The 24,495-nt window shown below is 34.3% G+C and overlaps 1 protein-coding gene across 1 annotated transcript in view; it reads right to left on the bottom strand.

Annotated features, from left to right (window-relative positions):
- ZDHHC17 (zinc finger, DHHC-type containing 17) overlaps window positions 1-24,495 on the bottom strand; it is a 96,964-nt gene that overhangs the window by 4,587 nt on the left and 67,882 nt on the right. The window contains exons 9-15 of the mRNA XM_011963754.1: window positions 21,979-22,121; window positions 20,548-20,648; window positions 7,008-7,132; window positions 6,147-6,209; window positions 3,314-3,407; window positions 2,431-2,514; window positions 728-885 (exon numbers count right to left, since the gene is read on the bottom strand). Of these exons, the coding sequence (XP_011819144.1) occupies window positions 728-885; window positions 2,431-2,514; window positions 3,314-3,407; window positions 6,147-6,209; window positions 7,008-7,132; window positions 20,548-20,648; window positions 21,979-22,121 (768 nt within the window). The remainder of the gene's footprint in view (window positions 1-727; window positions 886-2,430; window positions 2,515-3,313; window positions 3,408-6,146; window positions 6,210-7,007; window positions 7,133-20,547; window positions 20,649-21,978; window positions 22,122-24,495) is intronic.

Genomic DNA, 24,495 nt, shown 5'->3' with positions numbered 1-24,495 from the left:
GGGTTTCACCGTGTTGCCCAGGCTGATCTAAAACTCCTGGGCTCAAGTGATCCGCCCACCTCGGCTTCCCAAAGTGCTGGGATTACAGGTGTAAGCCACCGTGCCAGGCTGCAAACCATTATTCTTTCTAAATACTTAATGTAAAAAAAATTAATTTGAAGACAACTAGGATAAAGATAAAAACAATGAAGTCTGTTTTCGGTTTTCCATCAGAAAATCATCAAAGCTAGTTTACATGGTATCATTTGACTGTGAAAAGTAGCCAGTTAAATGTGAAAAATATTTAAAGATAGGTTACTTGACACTGTGCATGGATAGACACTATTCATGCACAGACAACCTCCATATCAGCCTCTCTAAGAATGAGCTTTTAAAATTTCCTTTTTTTAAAAAAAGGCTTTTGAATAAATATTAGTATTTGTGAGTAAAAATACCATTAAAAACACAAAATTAATGTCATCATCAATCTAAGCTCATATTCCACTGGGTGTATTTAAGTCAGGAATAACAGATTAAAATTTCTGTTGAGGTAAGAACTAAAATTGAAAAGTTCACAATATGAGAAGAAGAAGGGGCAAAAGAGTGAGGTAGAAAGGAAAACTAAATTGAAAAATAAAATTAATCCTTGAAGAGCAGGAGTGGTTAGGAAGAGAATATATTATTATCTTTTATGCAAGGATGGAAAAGTTTTCAATTAGTGCACTAAAAAGAATGCCTTTGCATATACCTGGTACATCTGACACATGAGTAATACAGCCACCCACATGAAGTGGAAAACACTGTTCAGGAACATCCAAAACATCCAAGGTGAACATGTGGCAATCTGGGTAATATACGTCCAAAATCCATCCTTGGTATAAGTGGTCTCACAGTGGAGTCCCCAGTCTAAAGCCAGAACAGAAGTACTTGTATTTACTCAATCATCATCCAAGCACCTCATACAGGCATTTGTGCTGGCACCATTCAGAAAACATAGTCAAACGGTCTAGATTTAACTGATGACATTCAATAGCAAATGTTTTTACACTCTTAAATAACCCTATTATATCTCAGTGAAAAAACATAAAGACAGAAATGGAAAAGCAGCAGCCAATCTTAAAAAAAAATCACTGTATCTTCAGAATAAACAATTTTATTTGATTGATGTTGCATCACACAATACTTAAAAAAAATTTCCTTTACAAAAAGATAAGAGGATACATGAAAGAGATTTTTTTGAAGGAGGGCATATAACATTAACAGGATGGTGACATGGGCGTTTTTTTTTGAGACAAGGTCTCACTCTGTCACCCAGGCTGGAGGGCAGTGGCTCAATCAAGGCTCACTGCAACCTCGACCTCCTGGGTCCAAGCAATCCTTCCACCTCAGCCACCTGAGTAGCTGGGATTACAGGCATGCACTATCACACCCGGCTAATTTTTGTATTTCTTGTAGAGACGGGGTCTCTCTCCCTATGTTGCCCAGGCTGGTCTCAAACTCCTGGCCTCAACTGGCCCACCCGCCTCGGCCTCCCAAAGTGTTGGGATTATAGGCAATGAGCCACCATGCCTGGTCAAGGTAGGCTTTTTCTAATACAAGACCTCCTGCTCTTTGAGAGCTGCTATAAGGTACTGCTGTTGTTGACAAGAAAGTGTTCTCTAAGGTGTGCTGGGCCAGAAATTAGGTCAAGTTCTTTGACCAAATCTTCCTATTAATCTTTAACTGAGGTGGTAACCTCCTTTGGTTCATGAGGGCAATAACACTGATTATATTTAATATCTGTGGGGCAGAAAGACTAGAAAATCATCCTTCCAAGACTTGTATTTAAACCAGGATCTAATACATCATTATGCTAAGCAACACCAAGCCCTGAGGCATCGTAAGTGATGTATCCTCTTTCCAGACTGCATTCTCAATGCAATAAAAATCTATCATTTCCTTTAAGGTATGAAACCCACAGTGGAATAACAACTTCTTATTAAAAAGGTAACTTTTGATATTTACTAATATTCTCTAATAGGCAATAATTATACCTACTTTTCAAAATATTTCAAGTTCTCTGCAAATTTAATTTTAAATATATTTTCCCAACTGCTTGGTAAGAAAGAGAACTAGGACAATCACTTAATCTATAAGCTACTATAGTAAAGCAAGCACATGACATGGGAAATGTTGATACATTTTACCCAGAAGCTTCTCAAAGCCTATTAAACCACGTTTTCCAGAGGACACAAGTATTAAAAGGTGGTTGATTGCTAACTGTTTGCTTATCCTGTGTATTGGACATAATTGATAGAGCTGTATCTTTTTCCCCATTTGTGCTTCATAAGGTATCCAAACTATAATTTTATTTAAACAACTTTTGTCATTATAGTAATTTGTTAGTATGGTAAGTATAATCTGAATATGTAGAAATTTGTTTTAAAAAGACAAAAAATGAATTGTACTCACAAGAAATACAACCATAAATCATCCAGCAGATCATAAAAAGCAAGAAGAATAGGTAGCCCATAAAATATCTATGGTTGCCTGCACCTGAAGAACGACACAGAAGCAAGGTTTTTCAGCTAAGAAAAAACAGTGGGTAATGCACCTTTGAGGGGTATGCCATGAAAGGTGTGCTACAATTGTGATGATAATCACACATACATTCATTATTTTATAAAGTGGTTTTCTGGAAAAATGTTTTAATAAAAAAGTAAGAATGCTTACAACTACACACAAAGATATAATGATGACAACGGTGTTCAAGTCCCAAAGAACTAAATAAATCACAATTCTGACCTCTAATCCTATTCCTTGTGAGGTTTAAAATAGCCCTATTTTATCTTTTCTTTTATAAACTTTACAATCCAATTTTTCAAAGGTTTCTCCTCAACAGAGGTACACAATCTTTGTAATGTTTCTTTTCTGTCACCTCATAAAATCTCTGGGGCATCTCTCAAATCATGTAGTTTATCTCCTTAGACTACACCATTCTTGAACAGTGAGGTGTGTACAGTTCTTATCTGTCATTCCTCTTTGCCTCTGCACATAGTATCATTTCAAATATTACTACCTTCATCTCTCTAGTTTAACTAGAAAAAGAAAATTTTTGTCTCCTTATCAAGAGTAGGCACCAGATAGAACTGACAGAGAAAAGATATCAGGCACTGATTTTGTAATTTTTTCCCTCCCTCTCTCAACTGAGTTGCTGTGTTGTCAACCAGAAGATAATTGGGGAAATAAAGGGTAGAGTAATAAACTTGCTACTGCCTACTTTAATATTATACTTTATTCATTACCTAAAGTAACTTAAATGAATGATATGTAAGAAATTACTAATATAACTTACCTACACAGTTACCCACCCATGGGCAATGATGATCAAATTTTGCTATACAGCGGTTGCATACACCACAATGTTTGGACCTCACTGGTTTCCGTATCTGTTAATAGGCATGTTAAAGGATTATGAAAGGCATTGTACTAAGAGAGAAAAGCTGAATATTTATTTTCTCAAGATATAATTATAAAAAAATAAAACTACATATTTCAAACAAGATTATATCAAGGTTTCCAAATGAATAAAACCAAAAATCACTATTGTTTTGTTTAATAAAATTTCAACTACAAAAACAAAGAATAAAAGAATGAGGCTACTCTAAAAAATATGCTCTCAAGAATGGAACTGAACCATCAATTTACAAAAACTAAGAATTACACACCAATTTGATGTGATGAATGATGCTATGTTTAATTCACATCCCTCATATTTCTGAGTAATAAAAACACATCAATCTCCAGTCTTCTAAATGATGTCCCATTATGATTAATGGTTATGATATTGGTTGTTTTTCAATAAAATAAAATTATTCCTTACTAGGAAGGTCAGGCTAAAAGTGAATTTAAAAAGCTCTTAAAATTCAAAATCATCAATAAAATATTTGTCTTTCCCAAATTAACAAATCCAGCAAAAATCAACATGTACACATCTACTTCTCTTCAGTAAAGTGCCTTCTGAGATCTCAGATTAAGATACAGCATTTCTCCTGCTGAAATGTATGACCATATCTAAGAATGCAGAACATGCTTAAGAAGTCACTATTTCTTGCAAAAAAAAAAAACAAAACAAAATTCATTATTCAGCTATTGATCGGCAATAAAGAATTCATGCTTATGATGTCTTGTTTTTCAAGCATTTTGAAATGGTTTTTAAAACCTACATTACTCTAAATTGGCCAAGTGAATACAAAAACTCATTGGTGATCTTCAAAGGGTTGGCAGCCCTAATGCTAGATATATGATAAAAGAGCTGGAGTTATTAACTCTTGCCAGAAAAAAATTTATAAATACACTTCAGTGTTTCAACAAAAGCACTGCCATTTCTCCATTAGTTTGCATAAGGTTACACACTATTTTGAGGTACAAAGGAAAAGGCACAGTGAGCACACAGTTCTTAATCTACTAAAATTATCTCTGGAATAAAGAAAAGGGTAAGTTACTCTTCACCACACTTGTGAGACTAAATCTACTTAGAAAGCAGCAGGATATTCAAACAACTTCTATCCCCACTTCCAACCCTCAGCGGCAACACTAGTCAAAAATCTGAAAAACAGACTAACTGGCTAAGGCGTGACTTGGTCTCAAGGTTCCTGGGATCACTTACAAAGTAATCCTTTTTTTTTCTTTTTTTTTTTTGAGACAGGGTCTCACTCTGTGGCCTAGGCTGGAGTGCAGGAGTGCAATCACCAAAGTAATTCATTTTTAAGAAAGCTCTGATCTACAAGCCTTAGAGACCTGTCTACTTACCAAAGTGAAGCATACCCATATAATGACAACTAACTGCTGATTTGCAAGATTTTATAATAGGAAATGTTCTTTACAACAAGAAGTATGTGGCTTATAATACATAATAAAACATTTATGCTATGATGACAAAATTAGTCTTATTCTTGCCATCAAATGTGTATTTGACAATGAAACTGCTATCTGTATTGAGTGACCATATAATTTGTTTGCCACATGGCAAGTACATCAGCACTGCATGCTTTGTGGAACAGTATATTTCCACAGAAAAGCAGTGTATTAAAACATTCTAAATATTAAGAAAAAGAGTATCAATCTTATAAGTTACCCATTATAAAACATAGAAACAAAAACTGTTTTCAGAATGTCTGAATATACAAAAGAATCTAGTTGGTATCCTAAAATTGCTACCAAACGTGAAGCTGTATATATTTTGAATATTCAAAATCATAACTGGTCAAAGAATATTAAGTGTAATAAAGAATTTGCAGAATTAGAACTGTTTCAAAAATTCATTCCATAATCCTAAATGAAGTCAATGACTTTATTATTAATCAGATGTTAAGACATGAGCTCACTTGCAGTGTGTAAGTGTAAAAGGGCAGTTTTATGTATGACTTTGGAATATTTCAATTTCCATGTAGAAAAACATAATTTAAGCACTGTGGCAGTATGTATCCTTTTCACAAATACTAATTATAAAAACTAAGCAAAAAATAATTAAAACATAAGAGTATTATCCTACAGAAAATTAGAAAATTGATGTCTATAATAATAAACAATCCAATAGTACTATACCTGACTCTATTAATAAATACTAGTAATTTCATATATATCTTTACCTATGACCTGGGTGAGGATGACCACTTTAAAAATCTATGATAAAACAGTGTTCAAAGTTACATAAACATTCTGATACAAAAAAATTAAAAATAAAAAACCACCTACTCAGTTGAACTTGTTTAGAGGCCATGTTGTCTTAATAGTTATCTAATGGGTATTCCCATGTGGCTTTTAAATAGAAGTATAAATTTTCTTAAAATGTAGTAAAGAAAGCAATCTATTAGGGAATCATTATAAACCTTTGATCTGAAATACTTTGTTTTTAATTTATTGAGTAACATTTTAAGCGAGAAAAGAGAAAGAGAATGAATACAAATAAATGGCACCTCTGAATCAAAAGTGCAATCAAGGCCTACCATCAGTGAATAAGCACCTTGGGAAGGAGACATCCTTTAACGATATTTCCTCTTATACCAAGGGGCAGGGAATGTGTTCAGTGACAGAAATTCTTCCTTTTCCCCACACCCCATACCCACTATGCTATGCCACTGTCAGGAGGAAGAGAAGGAAGGGAAGAACAAAGAAGAAAATACTACCAAACAGGTACTGCAGAATATACTGAGGTCCAGACTTCCTGTCTCTGCAAGTTCAACTATTGTCTGTGAATTAAAAAAATAATATTTAATTCAAAAGTGAACAATGCTCACCAACTCTTTTGCCATCACTATGAATCAATAAACATGATTTTCATCTTTAATTTACTGATGTTTTCAGTTCAAAAAGAGAAATAACATCTTTTGTTTATTTACTGCTATTTCATTGCTGTAAGAATACAGGGTAGCCATCTCTATGCTGCCCAGAAAAAAGGGGGTTAGACCAAAAGAATCTGCCATTGTCTTAGTCTATTGTGGATTGGAATAACTCATCAAAAAAATTTTTTTAGACTAAATAAAACAGCTTTTAAAATAATCTAAAATGCTTCTAGTCCAGTTCTCTAAATATACAACACAAATTGGTTTCCTAATAACCTGCATTATAAGAAAGGGATGCCCTGGATGGTATATATAAATATTTTAGCTATTGGGACAGTGTATCTGCACTATCAACCAATTTATTAACCTTCTAGTTGACATAGTCATTCAGCAAACATCTACTAAACGCAAATTATTTCCTGGAGATTTACAGAGATGTTTAAGACACCGTATTCACCCCTCAAAGCAATCACAGCAGTCTTGTAAGGGAGAGAAACATGAAATTATAAAATGTCATGGAAGTGTTATGGACAGGCATCACAACAGCACCAAGGATGAGCACCAAATAAAAGATACATAATCTCAATTTAGCTTAAAACTTCTTTATATTCTAAAAGATAGTTACTTCCTCTGTACTCTAATGTCTGCTATAAATACTAATAATTTGGCAGTTAAACACAAGTGACTTCGTTGGTATTTTGCTACCTTTTTCTTTTGCTCTTCTGTTGCTTTAATAATCCCTGGATCTGATTTCCAAGACTTTCCAAAATTGTAGAAAAGTGCAACACTATTGGCAAGGAATGGAAGATGGATAAATAAAAAGTTGAGATGTGCCTAAGGTTAAGGAATTTAAAGAAGCAATGATAAATGAATTACTATTATATATAAACTTATAATCTATAAAAGTTTACAAAACACCTACCAGTCAAAAAAAATTCAAGCTGTTTTGCATTATAACTACATATAAAAATAATGTGACTTCTTTATAAATTTTAAATCATGTAGACTTATCTGACACTTTAAGTTAGTGAATGTATTAAAAATTCAACGAAAATTTTAAATGACTAACTTTTTGACAAAAATGAAGGCATTTCTCATGTTCAAAGTTATTAACATATACTTTATGTATATGCATTGCCATCTTTATGCATCTACCAAATACTACAGATATCATACTCGTATATTTGAAAGATTGCTTTTAACTATAGGAAAGTCAAAAAAAAAATTGTCACTTTTGCCTTTTTTTGAACACACTGAAATTAATTTCAGAAAAAATATAAGCTTGCTTAAAACAGAAATAGTTTATATGCAACAGTTTATATGTTCACATTTTTTCTATCTCATAAAAACATAAAAAATACATTAGGCATTTATAAACGTAAGTAAATTATCAAAAAACAATTTAAATAACACTATAAAAATAAAGCAACGTTGCTACAGCAATACATTTCTGAGACACAAAACACCAGGTACACTCAAATACCATTTGTAAGATTTTATGTAGATACAAGTATCATATAAGAATTTCATAAGATTTTTTTGACATTATCATGTGTACCCACTGTTTACATTTCTCATGAAGCACAGATAGAAAAGGAACAGCTTCTTGAATGAAATCATTCTACATTTGTTTGGAAAATACCAAAACACTCAATAGCCACTTAACATACAGGAGAAACAAAAGACGAAAGAAAAGATTAGTTATTATCAACTGGCATATTCAAAAGTGATTTATCTTTTCCTTTTTTCTCCAGTCCTCTCTTTTCCCCCAACTTTTTCCAATCTTATTCCACAAAATATACCGGTATAGCCAGCGGAGAGTAAATAAGAAGTCAAACTTTCAGCTGTTTATTCTGGAGAATAAAGTGTGTAGAATGCTGAGGCCTGACATTACTCAGGGCAGCACTTTTATTTATAACAAGTTTTGAAAAGGTGCTAACATAACATGTAAATAAATAGGTCAAACTCTCAGGACCTGGATTAAATTGGCAGGGGGTCAGTTCAATATATGACTACACATTTGAAAGGTATATTAAGGAATTCAATACTGAATGAACTTTAAAAATGTCTTTCCTTGCTCTTTAATGATAAAGAAATTAGGTATCTTCAAATGGTAGACTGAATTTAGCTTTAGCAATAGATTAGATAAGCTAATTTTAAAAATTTAACTGAAATAGGCGGGGTGTGGTGGCTCACACCTATAATCCCAGCACTTTGGGAGGCTGAGGTGGGTGGATTACCTGAGGTCAGGAGTTCGAGACCAGCCTGGCCAATATGGCAAAACCCTGTCTCTACTAAAAATACAAAAATTAGCCAGGCATGGTGGTGCATGCCTGTAATTCCAGCTACTGAGGGGGCTGAGGCAGGAGAAGTGCTTGAACCTGGGAGGCAGAGGTTGCAGTGAGCCAAGATCACGCCACTGCACAGCCTGGGCAACAGAGTGAAACTCAGTCTCAGTGGGGGAAAAAAATTAACAGAAATAGGCACAGTCTACAAATATATGGCTGTTTTCAGTATTAATTTTATTATTAGAGAAAATGAGAAAACACTAAAAAAAGCAGAAAGAAACAAGAACTCTATAACCCAGAATTAAACTTCTTTTAATTTTGGTATATTCTGCATTTTTAATTATGACTGGTATCATAATGTATCTAATTATTAACAAAATAACATATTAATCACCAACTATGTGCCATTTAAGCAGTATAAGAACCCTATGATAAATCCTGCTATTATCCCTTTACAGATGATACAACTGAAGCAGAAGCTACATTGTCCAAGATTACAGTGAGTTAGAGGTAGAGCAAGTATTAAAACTCAGACTCGTACGACCTATGCTATTCGGCCTCGCCAAAGTGCTCAACACAATTTTCTATGCCAATAAATATTATGAAAACAATATATTTAGGTATGAGCATTTTTAAGGCTTGAGATATAAATATATAGACACTTTTACACTACTTTCCAGCAAGATATACCAATTTATAACTCCACTAACAACATATGACTGATTAGTACATTTGCATTGGCAGTAATCAAAAAATGCTGCCAATTTAAGAGACAAATACATGCTATTTTATTAATTTATATTTTTGCTTTTATGTTTAAACAGCCCTCCAATTAAAGTGTTTACCATCAATGCTTTCACTTAAATGTTTATAGAATCATTTTGTACATTTAATTCTTTAATCTAGTTGGATGTTTTCTTGATGTCTGCTATGAAATGCAGCTCTCATTTTATTTTTAAACAAACTTATCTAACTAGGCTTTCTTTCAAAAATAGAAATTCATACACTAAACTTATTTACCATAATACTCAGCAAAATGAATTTAAAACAGTAAATCAAACAAACCAAGCGCCTCTCAAAAATAATGGCAACAACTTCAGAAAGAGGACAGACCACATTGTATCATAAGTTCAAAACTGAAGGCCACAAAGGTGATGATTCTGGTAAGGCAGGCTGCCTGAGGTAGCTCCTAACCCTGCTCTACTGTACTAGTAGGATGAAAAACTGTAGATGAGAATTCTCATCTATTTCACCCTGGCCCTTTGCTATGGACTAAATTGTGTTTCCTCACAATGCATATGTTGAATCCCTAACACCTGCAATCTGACTGCATCTGGAGATGTGGTCTTTAGGAAGCAATTAAGCTTAAATTAAGTCATAAGGGTGAGAGCCTAATCCAATAGGATTGTGGCTTTCCTTATATAAGGTAGAATGAGAGATTTCTTACTCTTTCTCCTCACCATGTGAGAACACAGCAAGAAAGTCATCATCTGCAAGACAGGAAGACCACCCTCATCAGAACCCAAACATGCTGGCACCCTGATCTCAAACTACCAGCCTCCAGAACTGTGAGAAAACAAATTTCTGTTGTTAAACCACCCAGTCTTTGGTATATCATTACGGCAGCTTGAACTGAATAATACATACTCCACTCCTCAGTCCTACTCAACTGGAGAAAAATAATTGAAATGGTGAGTAGATAATTTGAACAAGACAGGAAAACCCCTTCAGGAACATAAGTCCCTGAATACTACTGCATGGCTTCCACTAAGTATCAAGAAACACCAAGGCTTGTCATTAATAAGGTGACTTAACAAAATTGAGGGGATGGCTGGTGGGAGATAATTCCAACATCATTCTATCTCTAAGGCTGCACAGAATAAAACCTCAGGAAAAACTTTCAGCAAGATCTTAAGACAGCTAAACACAAGTTTCCGAGCAAGAATTTACAACTGAGCTCTCTTTCAATATCCTTGTACCAAACGGGTCAGGAAAAACTTCAAAGATTGCTCTACAATATTATCAGAGAAAACATAAAAGTCTGAATATATTTGCCCAGGTCAATCACGAGCAAGATGAAAGATGAAAAGAAATGGCATAACAACCATGCTAGAGTACTTGAAAACAAAACAAAAATAATAAATCAGAAAAAATGTGCACAGTATTCACAAAGCAAATAACCCAGTATGGAAAGCAGCAGCAAATTTGGACAAACACAAATTAAGGACAAAGGCAAATTAACCAAAGATGCTTCATAATTAAATTAAAATATAAATCCTATAAAAGCTTAAACATAAGATCATAAAACAATTAGAACCAAATGAAAAGGGTGACTCTAGAAAAAAAAAAAAAAACAGATCAAACGAAACCATTACACAATATATGAACTAAAAATTTATAAAGATGAACACAAAGAGGATAAAAAAGACTGACAATCAGTAAATGAGGGAAAAAAAGAAAACTCAAAACAATAATTAGAGACAAAAACTGGACATGGTGGCATGCACCTATAATTCCAGCTACTCAGGAGGCTGAACCCAGAAGATCACTTAAGCCCAGCACTTCAAGACCGGCCTGGCCAACACAGTGAGACCTCCATCTCAAAAAATAATAATAATGATAATAATAAAGATTAGAGACAAAAGTATGAACACAGATGACAAACATAATTGAACACATGGATAGTTTTATCCCAGTAGTAGTAAATACATCAAATAGAAAAGAATTCAGAGATCCTAACAGAAAATTTCAGATAAAAGGAAAGAAAACCTTCATTTTTATAAATTACATATAGAATACACAAATATAACCTCCATTTTAAATACTGCATCCTGAAAAGGCATACTGTATATGGCATACTGTATATTAAGAAGATCTGAGGGACAATGATTAACATCTTCTGAAACATGCCGATTGTTTTTTAATCTCAATGGTAACAAATGTGTTCTTGAGTATAAAGTTTTTTAATGGAGACAAGGTCTCACTCTGTTACCCAGGCCAGAGTGCAGTGGCATAATGAGAGCTTACTGCAGTCTCGAACTCCTGAAAAGGTCCTACTGCCTCAGCCTCCTGAGTAGCTGAGACTACAGGCATGCACCACCACACCCGGCTAATTTTTTTAGTTTTTGTAGACCCCATCTCTACTATAAAAACAAAAATTAGCCAGGCGTGGTGGCGCATGCCTGTAATCCTAGCTACTTGGAAGTCTGAAGCACAAGAGCCACCTGAACCTGGGAGGCAGCGGTTGCCCTGAGCCAAGATCACGCCACTGCACTCCAGCCTGGGCAACAGAGTGAAACTCTGTCTCAAAAAAACAAAAAAAACCTAAATCATTTTGAATGTGTTGCTGAGCTGCTAGTAAGAAAACCCCATGGAGACCAGAGATGATAAACAAACACAAATCTAGAGGTAAACTGGTTCAGAAATTCAGTGTCCACTCTTCAGGATTTGCTTATTCCTATATGCTACATGCTATTTGCAAGAGACATTTTAAAAATTCAAGGCCATAAATTATTTAAAGCAATACTAATTAAAATAGTCATTGCTAATGCTTCTTACCACGGGTCACTATATATTTGATAAAAGGTTCAACTCATTAGAAAGAATTCTAAACTTATACATACTTAATAATGAAACTCCAAAACATGTAAAGCAAAAAACTGACTGAACCGCAAAGAGAAACTCCTAAATACAGCAACACAGTAGAAAATTTTGCCATAGGTCTCTCAATAAATGACGCTGCAAATAGATAAAAATTTGGTAATGATATAGTGACTTGAGAAACCTAATTAAGAAGCTTAATCTTCTGTATGGAATGCAGCTGAGGTAGTATATAAAATGTTACTTTCTAAACTTAAATGTTTCTAATAGAAAATATCAATGAAAACTAAACAATTTAATAAGCTGAAGAAAAAACTAAACAAGCAGACAACAGGAAATAAAACATACTGAAAGTGAAAATAGAAAGGATTAATAAAACCTAAAACTGTTTCTTTAAAAAATCCAATAAAATAGAGTAACTAAAAAATATCTCTAATTAATACTAGGAATGAGAGAGGGGGTACAGCAGTTGAGTTTAAAAAAACAGACAGAATGTGGCACATTTGAAAACAAATGGACAAATCACTAAAATATATAAACATACAATTCAGTCAAATATATATTACAAAATTCTTAAACATAAAGCAAATTCCAGCTAAAATGATTTTAGAAAATCTAATAAACATGTAGTTAATAATTTCAATTTAACCTAAACCCTTTCAAATAACATAAAAAAAGAACAATTCTCCACCCATTTTGAGACTATCATGTTGATATCAAAACAAATACAAAAAAATTATAAAACAATTTCATTCACAAATGTACATGCAAAACTAGTAACAAATTTAATCCAGCAACGTATAGAAAAATAAGACATTATGCCCATGTTTGTTTACTCCAGGCATGCATAAGTGGTTCAACATTAGAAAAATCTATTAATATATTATTTAATATTAAAAACATAAAAGAAAAAAATACACAATTCACAAAAAGTAAAAAAAAAAGGGGGGGGCGTGTAGAGGGAGAGGTTATTTATAAAATTCAAGTAAACACTTTATAAAATCACACTCAATGGTAAAATACTAGCCCTTTTAAGTCCATCTTTTAAAGATGACACCCTTTAAAGTCAGGAACAAAATGAGGATACTCATTCTGTGTCTATTCCACATACTGAGATCCTAGCTAATATAGTAAGATCACTAAAGGAATTAAATGCCATAAAGAGTAGAAAGAAAAAATTCTTTCTTTTCACATAATGAAAAGTCTTTATACATAATGATTATCCCATGTCATACATCCAAAATACCCCATTATTAGAAATAATAAAAGGCTTTAGCAAGGTTGTTGGCAATAACTAATCAGCTACATTTCTATAAACCAGATACAAATAGAAATTTTAATTAAAAATAAAAGTCATAATTTAAAACATTTAAATTCTTTTAAAAATAAATCTAACAAGAGATATAAACTTCTACATAAGAAATTATATGACTTCATTAAAAAACATAAAAGGTTTAAGTACCAAAAGTAGTTACTTTCTCTAAATCAATCTACAGCTCAAATAGAATCTCAATCAAAATGGTGTAAGGCTGGCTGGACATGGTAGCTCATGCCTGTAATCCCAGCACTTTGGGAGGCCACAGCAGGTGGATCACTTGAGTTCAGGAGTTCAAGACCAGCTTGGCCAACATGGTGAAACCCCTTTTTTACTAAAAATACAAAAATTAGCCAGGCATGGTGGTGTATGCCTGTAATTCCAACTACTTGGGAGGCTGAAGTGGGAGAACTGCTTGAACCCAGGAGGTGGAGGCTGCAGTGAGTTGAGATCACGCCAGTGCACTCCAGCCTGAGCAACAGAGCAAGACTGTCAAAAAAAATTTTTTAAAGGCATAAGGCTTTTCGCAGAACTCAAAGAGCCTATTCTAAAAAAATCTAAATGGAAGAGCAAAAGGCTCTTCCTTAGCAAAAGAGCTAAGATATTCCTGAGAAATAACAAACTTGGAAAAATTGCCCTGCTCAGATACAATTTAAGAGCAAAACTACAGTAATGAGATTATACAATGTTAACATAGGCAGATAGATCAATAAACCAGAGTACCTAGGAAAATGTGATGAATATCAAGGTTGAGACTGCAACTGAGTGAAGAAAAGGTGCTGAACAAGGATCTCTCTAATGAGGGGGAAGATACTGATCCCTCCCCTCACATCCGTCTTCATTTACAGTAGTCAAATGCACATGATTGAGAATGTAAATTACAGAGTATCTTTAATAACCTCAGAGAAACTCTTGTGGGAAAAAAAGATATACAAAAATATTTATAGCAATATTGTTAGAATTCATGAAAAGTGGTGACTGGATACCTGAAGGTAGACATTAAAAAGCTTAGAGGGTATTAAAAGGAAACTGGGAGACATACACAGAAAACAGAGAAATCTAACAAGTAACCAACAGAAAAAAATGCTTAAGAGGAAATGCATAGGAGATAATTAATTCTGCACATTTTTGATTTTTTAATATATGTAATCATCCCAGATTCTGCATACTGTTCATATCTTTCTTGAGTTTAAATCTCAATTAACTTAAAGCCACATTGAAAAATTACTTACTTCCAGACATAAAATTTCTAATAACCTTTTGTCAATATTTCAAGTGTTGTCAACACAATAAGCAGGTGACTATACTGGCTATGTCAGTGAATTTTAGAGTTGTTTAATTATAAGAAGCATAGTCAGAGAAAAATTTTTAAAAATAAGTAAAAATGCAAGAAACCAAATAAAATCACTCGAGTACAATTCCTAGAGATAACCACTGCTAAAATGATACATATTCACTTCCAGCTCTTTTCCTTGGTGCATTTTAAACTTCATTCTGTAAATATAAGTTAGTATTTTTTCACTTATTATATCTTAATAATCATTAAGGCAGGAAAGTATTTTAGTGGTTATGTAATACCATTCCATAGGCAGCGTAACTGATAAAACTCTCCCCCTATTTAGGTTGGCTATTCAGGTTGTTTTCATGTTTTCCCCTACTATAAATAATACAAAGAGAAACATCCTTGTAAATAAATCTTTGATCTTACATCTGATTATTTATTGACATATGATAAGAGATTAAAGGATATTTTTATTTATTATTTATTTGAGACGGAGTCTCGCTCTGTCGCCCAGGCTGGAGTGCAGTGGCGCAATCTCAGCTCACTGCAAGCTCCGCCTCCCGGGTTCACGCCATTCTCCGGCCTCAGCCTCCCCAGTAGCTGGGACTACAGGTGCCCGCCACCACGCCCAGCTAAATTTTTATATTTTTAGCAGAGACGAGGTTTCACCATATTAGCCAGGATGGTCTCAATTCCTGACCTTGTGATCTGCCCACCTCGGCCTCCCAAAGTGCTGGGATTACAGGTGTGAGCCACCGCACCCAATCTAATTAAAGAGTATTATTAAAGATCACTCTAGAGGCTGCCAAACTGTTTTCCAGGAAGGTTTATGAACTTAAAATTATATTCAGAGTGTAATATAAGGACATTTGAAGACACACTGAATCAGGACAGAGAGCTGAGTCTGACATCAAACTCTTAACAATTTCCCACCTATGTGACTTTGAGCAAGACATAACAACTTCTCAGAGCCTCAGTCTTTCCATCAGTTAGAAAACAGTATTAAGATTTGTATAGTTTTTTTTTAATCTCAATTATTCAGAGAACCAAGTAAAATAATGTATCTGAAAAACTATAAACCAAAAAGCACCAAATAAACATAAGGTGTTTTATGGGGAAATAATTTTTCAAAGAATGGAACAGTAAGAACTTACTAGAACAAATAGCTTACATCAATGTAAAATTCATTATCACCATAAAAATACTTAAGTAACTTAATAAGCTGGGTATCATATTACGTAGGAAACCAAAATAAAGTTTATATAGTTGATCCTCACACCTCCTTGATAAAACTGATTTGTAACACCAAAATCAATATTCATGGCACTTTTTCAGTGCCATGAATTCAACAAGGCATGAACAACAGTGAAAAATTTGAGTCACCCAATGCGTACATTCTCATCTGAGGCTGAGCAAAGCAACATTCTGTCTTCTTGTTTTAGTTCTCATACTATAAACAAGTGTCCTTTACATGGTCTATTTAGGGCCATATTTTTGTGCTTCTGTGTTGATCTTGCTGTTTAAAAGGGCCTTCAAGCACAGTGCTGAAGTGCTATCATGCTCTTAAGCACAAGGAGGCTGTGATGTGCTTTACAGAAAAAATATATGTGAGATAAGCTTCATTCAGGAATGAGCTGTAGTGCTGTTGGCCGTAAGTTCAATATTAACGAATCAACAATACATATTAAGGTTTTTTAAAACAGAAACACATATAAACAAGGTTATGTAGTGATCAACTGATGATCAATACTGTTGTGACCACAGCCACATAGGAACCTAACTCTGTTATTTCTCTTAGGAACAATGGTTGAGTATTTTCTAATTCAGGTCTTGCAGCAACTTCACAGAACTACTGTAAATAATGAAAAACAACTATCATTCTATTTTTCAAAACTAGTCTAAATCAGTTTTAATTACATATTTAGCCATGAGTTGCACAAGAAAGGTGTTAAAAGCAACAGAAAGGAGCCTGAGGTCATCAGAAGCAATCCTGGACAACTGCTACTTTATCTTACGGTACATGAATCAGCACCATATATTATGAGCCTTGTGGCTATTTCCTGTCTAATATCCTTTGTGCCTCCATTATAACCTACTCTGTGCTCTTTTCTGTTTCCTTCCTAGAGGTTTCTTAAGCTTCTCTTATTGGCTTTAGAAGTATAAAACTGGGAGAAAAACATAGTTCCAAAATCATAGAGGGCCTAGCGATACAGCTCTTTTATAACATCAAGTATAACATTTTCCTTTGCATAACTGGGATTTAATTTGTGCTTTCATCACATATTCCATGAGTATCATTTACGCACACACAAATGTTCAAATAAACTGTGAGCTAGGCATGGGCTCACACTTGTAATCCCAGCACTTTGGGAAGCTGAGGCAAGAGAACCACTTGAGCCCAGGAGTTTGACACTAGCCTGGGCAACATGGCAAAACTCAGCCTCTACAAAAGTACGAAAATTAGCAAGGCATGGTGGCTTATGCCTGTAGTCCTAGCTACTCGGGAGGCTGAGGTGGGAGGATCACCTGAGCCTGGGAGGTTGAGGCTGCAGTGAGCCGTGATTGTGCCACTGAACTCCAGTCTGGGAGTGACAGAGTGAGACCATGTCTCCAAAAAACCACATGCCGGGCACAGTGGCTCACGCCTGTAATCCCAGCACTTCGGAAGACCAAGGTGGGCGGATCACGAGGTGAGAAGTTCGAGACCAGTCTGGCCAACATAGTGAAACCCCATCCCTACTAAAAACATAAGAAATTAACCAGGTATGGTGGTGTGCACCTATATAATCCCAGCTACTCGGGAGGCTCAGGCAGGAGAATCGTATGAACCCAGGAGGCAGAGGTTGCAGTGAGCCAAGATCATGCCATTGCACTCTAGCCTGGGCGACAGTGCGAGACACTATCTCAAAAAAAAAAAAAAAAACACAAAAACAAACGGACCAAAAACAAAAACAAAAAAAGGAATTGTGAATCCATATTTAAGATCAATTTGGATATAAACTTAGATTTTACAAGTCATCAGAAATAACATGCATTTATTTAACACTTTTTACATGTCAGGTATGTCTTCAGGTGCTTATTTTCTCAAGAACTTGGACACAGTGCTACTATCATCTCCCCTTTACAGACATGTAAGAATAAAACTTGGTATTCTCATACTGCAATTTTTATTTGAAAAATTTGCATGCAACTTATTCAGTGTATTTACAAAATGAAATCTATATCAATCTATTTTAAAGGCAGAAGTATTCAAATAGGGTAAGCTTAAATAGACTTGATTGTTCTGGTCTTCCCTTCAAAATTTGCCTTTCTTATTTTCAATTCCCAGTTTTAGCTATTTTATACTATTTCCCTAGCTTTAGCTATTTTATATTAACTTTGAATAAAGGAAAAAATTGAAATTTTACTATATAATGCTCTCTAGCATTAATTTTTCATTATTTGGTAAGTTACTGATTTTCTTGCTTCTTGCCGCTTACAACATAACAGGAGTACAGAAACAGTTTAACATTATTTTGAGATCTGATTCTGAGTTTTTTCCTTGAACATCAACTTTAATGTCCAATTTAGGAAACACAAAGTTAGAAAATATGTCTGGAATACAAAAGTCATTTCAGAGGTCAACGCTTTTCGTAAGTTTAAAATAGATGAGGTAATGAAAACCAACAGATCTGTTTTACTCATACTAAGTGTTCCAATATGGCAATTCTAATGCTTAATAAATCCTTGAGGAACAATTTTTAAGTCAAAGTATAATACAAGGCCAGAATTTGCTAGTGAAAACTGCCATATGGAAGAATTTCAATAGATACTTAAACTAAGAAAATATTTAAAAGTACTACACTTTCTGAAAGTAATTACATAATGCAGTAAAAATATAAGAATTAAAAATGTAGTTACAATTCTGTGCCTTAGGTCTCAAAAATAAAATAAGCACATTTTGTGTTTCAACTAAAACACAAGGCTACTTAATAAAAATAATACAACATTATGTTATGCAAGGCTGTGAAACAAAACCAGGTATTAATAACTAAAGTTGTTTAGAACAGTTACAAGTCACGAAAAACTGCATACCATTTAAAACATATCATATACTTTTGTAATGTTTTGAAAAATATTTAGTCAACATTTATGAAACATGTTCCTTTATTACAATGAATCGGTCTATCTTGCTGACTTAACTTTTTCTATGTAAAAATATCAAAAATTGGCATTGGCTTGCCTTCTTTATTGGCACACAGGCACACTTACAATTTTAATTATATTAGTTTTAAAAAGTATATTAGCCAGTCGTGGTGGTGCATGCCTATAGTCCCAGCTACTTGGGAAGCTGAGGCAGAAGGACTGCTGGACCCCCGGGGTTCAAGCTGCAGTGAGCCATGATTGTGCCACTGCACTCCAACCTGGGCAACAGGTTAAAAATACTTAATTTTTTTTTAAATAGGGGAGTATACTACACTGATAATTTGCTGAAGTTAGCAAATGTGTGAAAATACATGCTTTTCATGAAGGCAAAAGAGATGAATCACCTTTTCATGAAGGCAAAAGAGACGAGGAGAGAAGATTAACTCTTATTTACCACAACAAAGTAAGTAGTGGTATTAAAAAAATATTTAGAGAAACTAGTTTGATACCAAAACATAAAAATCACCATTTGGTAGAAAGGCTTAAAATATGTTTAATTAGAAAAATACAAGTTTCAGTCCCAACTTGATCAGAGACTAAGACTCCTTAAGCCTAACTTTTGCTCAACTATAAAACGGAGATGGCTGAGTAGAATGGCAGTTCTTTTTTCTTTTTTTTTTTTTGAGACAGAGTCTCGCTCTGTCACCAGGCTGGAGTGCAGTGGCACATCTCAGCTCACTGCAACCTCCACCTCTCGGGTTCAAGCAATTGTACTGCTTCAGCCTCCCGAGTAGCTGGGACTACAGGCACGTTTCACCATGTCTGGCTAATTTTTGTATCTTTAGCAGAGATGGGATTTCACCATATTGGCTGGCCTTGTTTTGAATTCCTGACCTCATGATCCACTCACCTCGACCTCCCAAAGTGCTGAAATTATAGGCGTGAGCTGCAGTGCCCAGCTAGTAGTTCTATCTTTAGTTCTTTGAGAAATAACCATACTGTTTTCCATAGGGTTGTACTCATTTACATTCCCACCAACAGCATTCCTTTTTCTCTGTATCCTCAACAGCTTGTTGCTTTCTGACCTTTTAAACATAGCTATTCTGACTGGTGTGAGATTGTAGTTTTAATTTGCATTTCTCTGATGATTGGTGATGTCTAACATTTTTTCATGTTGGGCCACTTGTATGTCCTTGGAGAAATGTCTGTTTGTGTTTGTGTCCTTTACCCATTTTTTAAAATGAGGATGCTTGTTCTTTTCTCCATTACACAATACATCCATAAAACAAACCTTCACATGTAACCCCTGAATCTATAAAAATAAAAAATACAGAAAAAAAGGGGGAAAAAGGGGATAACAATACTAATTTATGAAATGTGGATTAAATGAGTAGTCAAAAAATGTCTTTTAAACACTCAATACGTGATAGCTACTATTATTTATATATTGTTATTAAGGACAGCTTTCAAAAGCAACCTATTAAATATTTAAAAACATATTAGTTTACTTATTTTTCTAGGAACACTATTTTAATGCATTATGAATGAGTTCAGTCCTAATGTCAAATTATTAAACATTTGTTCAAATAACAAACAAAATTTGTTTTAGGTATGATCTTTATAACCAAAGGATATCATTCCAAAACCAGAAGAACCACGTCACATACATCCAGAATTTGGTTGCCAAATATATCCCAAGGGGCAATGCACTATGCATTGAATGATCGAAAAAGGATCTGTAAAACACAAGTTTTATAAAATATGAGCTCTATATTTCATTGTAAAAATGAATATTTATTTAAATGAAAATGACACACATTTTGTACAGTACGTATTGGTTTCACCAGAATCCAGAGTTCAGGATGCTTAATTTTTCATAGTCATCAATAAAAATTAGTTCACAGCTGAAGGACTCAGCAAGATTCTGAAGTTCCTTTTAATTCCCCCAAATTTAAATTATATTCCATATACTTTTCAATTTCAGAATTTTAGTGCACTCCTATTCTCTTAAAGTCAGTAACTGACTTTAGTATATACAGTAGCTATCATCCAGCATATTTTTCACCAAAGATGTGTTATAATTTTGACAAATGAATACAAACCAAGCCTCACATTTTTCTCTGTTTCATCATTATTTCTCCTTACCTATACATGCCAGCAAAAGTTGGAGCACATCTTTTCAAGTAGAATGAACTGGCTAGCTTAGTGAAACTGAAGGGTTGTGTTTTTAATACTTAAAATTGGGGAAAAATAAACATTAATACATTTTACTAAACATAAACAGAATCAACTATCCATATAGGCAGGAAGTCTTAGTGACTTCCTATTTATACCTCTTGGAGCACCTAGAAATATTAAAAAGAGATTAACTACATTTAAGCCACTCAGCATATTATAATACTAGTCATTATCATCTCTGTGTGAATTATTTTCAGAATTCTTTTCTGAAATGCAAGTGAAAATAAGATACTAAAGGATTGGAAATTAGATGGGAAATACTAGATCACAGACACCTGCCTAGGTTTGCTGGAAAGGTAACTTTAGAGCAATGAGACCTAAGAAAAGAAAATGGAATGAACATGATGTTTAAAAAAAAAAGAGGGAGAAAATAATCTTAAAAACTGAGCCTACTTCATAATTATGCTTAGACTTTACCTTGCTACTAGAAATAAAGCCTCTTCCTTGTTTATTGCTTATGCCTTAATTTCTACAGGAAAATATAATTCCTACAGAAAGGTGAGCTCAAGCATTATAATCACCTAGAAATTAACAATATATGTATTTAGAGTTCAACAGACTGAAATTTACTTTTACTGAAATATTTCAAATATTTCTCAAACTATGTTTTAGTGTTAAAAATTATATGCTAGACTTTTATCATTAAAGTGCCTTTGAATCATTTTAATTAAGATAACAATGTTAAAGAAATGTCAGATTTCACATATAGATGTCTAAATTCTTTAAATTAAGATCAAACGTACAACATACAAAACATTAATTTTATACGAGTACAAATTATATTATTTCACGTACAGTTTAAAATATAGTTAAAAACAATACACTTACTTTGAAAGAAACTGTACTGTAGCCCAAACACCACCATACATTAGCCCTTTAATGAGCCAAGAATCAATATTTAGGTCTGCTATAAACCCAACCAGCCAAATAACTAGGAAAGGAGTTCCTAACATTACTTTCTGCCGAAATTCCTGTATAGAAACAAAAAATTAGAAAGTTTTTGCATGTTTCAAGTAATCTCAATCTGAATCATTGTTACCTTTGTGAAGGCATGCAACAGCAGGTGAAATTCATTCATTCAAATTTGCACACTATGTATCAGTATTATTCAAGGTGCTGGTGTCTGTCTTCTGGAGACAGGCATCAAACAATTTTAAATAACTTTGCTAAAATTGTGGAAAATAAGAATAGAAGTTATAGGAGTGGGTTCTATGTGGTCAAATACAGAAGACGATACTAACTGCTTAACACATACACTGGCCAGCAAATAGTTCATGAAAAATACCACCCCTTTTTAACAGGTGCACTGATAACCAGAGAGACAAGGACAACTAGAATGACTGAAAGTATAAGAATTTTATCACATAAGGAAACATGAAGATGCTTGCATGGAGTAGACATTTCAAATGATAAACAGTATATTAAAATCTTAAAATGAGATAAAGAATAAAAGCAAACAATCCATAGGCTCCTAGAGTCCACTGAATGAAGATATGTGTCTCTGAACGAAGATCAAGGCAGAGTGCTCAACACTCCAGAGGTATTTCCATTTCATTTCTGTACTGGTCTGGTTGTGAGAAAGTCCATACACGTAAGTATAAAACCTACATAACTCTTCGTAACATCTACCACAATTTTATCTTTACAGCAACCAAAGTTAAGTCCACTGCCTCTTCCATGTAAGAGCCCCTACAAACTTATAGCCAGTTATCAAGTCTCTGTTCCGTTACCTTAGGTCACAAAACTATGTAAGATATTCAAGGCAGGGCACGGTGGCTCATGCCTTTAATCTCAACACTTTGGGAGGCCTAGACGAGAGAATCGCTTGAGCCCAGGAGTTGTAGGGCAGCCTAGGCAACATGGCAAAAACATGTCTCTACAAAAAATACAAAAATTAGCTGGGCATGGCGGCACACACCTGTACTATAGTCCCAGCTACTTGGGAGCCTGAGGTGGGAGGATTACCTGAGCCCAGGGAAGTCAAGGGTCAAGGCTGCCATGAGCCGTGATCAGGCCACTGCACTTCAGCCTGGGCAACAAAATGAAACCCTGTCACACAAAAAGAAAACAACAACAACAACAAAAAAAAAAACAGCTATGGTCTAACAAAGCAGAGTATAAACACTGCTTTCCTTACTGAATACTTATCTTTCTAAAAGCTAAGGTTACATTACACATTTTTAGCACCCCTTTCATACTATCAGCTTCCACTGAAATAAGTGGGATTTTTCTTTTTTCATATAAATGACCATGTCTTCCCCAATTTGGCCACTGTAATTCATTTTCTGAACTAAATGTGTAATTTTAACTTAGAGTAATAATTAAACATCAATTTCAGGCTTTAATTTTATGCTGTAGCAAAATAACTAATCCAATTTTTTTTCTAGTAAGTATGAACTTTGTATCAAGACATTAGAGAAGATTTACTACTCAGAAGAGAGAGAGTGTATGGGCACATAAAATGGTACTATAAAAATATAATGGTGATGCGCTGCTATATGAGAAATCTCTTTTCTCCTATATTTTATAAGGAAAATTTTCAACTATATAGTAAATTTGAAAGAATCACATAGTCAAGTATATACACCACCTAGATTCAGAAGCCCCTTTTTAAATTAAGCTTCTTATTTTAGAATAATTATAGATTCACACGCAGCTGTAATAAGTAACACAGATAGATCCTAAATATCCTTTGTTCCACAGTGGCAACATCTAGCATATCACAGTAGCATATCACAACAATGGTAACAGTAGCATATCACAACCAGGAAACTAACCTTGATACAGTCCAGATACAGAATATTTCCACTACTAAAAGGATTCCTCATATTGCCCTTTTATAGCCAACTTCCCTCCTACTCCCAAACCCCCTCTAAATACTAATTTAAAGATGTCCCTCCAACTTATTAAGACTTATTTAACCATAAATATGCCTGTTTAAAATCCTTTTACTTAAAAAAATCTAAGATATTTTAAAATCATTTTCTAAAAAGACTGTCCCCCTTTCTTTTTTTTGGAGAGAAGGTCTCACTTGGTCACCCAGGCTGGAGTGCAGTGGCATGATTTTGGTTCACTGCAGACTCAACCTTCCGGGCTCAACCAATCCTCCTGCTTCAGCCTCCCTAGTAGCTGGGACTACAGGCGCACCACCACACCTGGCTAAACATTCCCTCTTTATCTGTCTACTAGCACTATCCAAAAATATTTCCCCCCTTTTGGAATGCCATTTTTATTTTTCTTAAAGGAATGACTTTTTAAAATAAAACACAGCCGGGCGCGGTGGCTCAAGCCTGTAATCCCAGCACTTTGGGAGGCCGAGACAGGCGGATCACGAGGTCAGGAGAT

This window comes from Colobus angolensis, unplaced genomic scaffold, assembly GCF_000951035.1.
Source record: "Colobus angolensis palliatus isolate OR3802 unplaced genomic scaffold, Cang.pa_1.0 Scaffold623, whole genome shotgun sequence".
NCBI lineage: Eukaryota > Metazoa > Chordata > Mammalia > Primates > Cercopithecidae > Colobus > Colobus angolensis.
The sequence above is the reverse complement of the archived record's forward strand: the minus strand, read 5'-3'. Positions and strand labels throughout refer to the sequence as shown.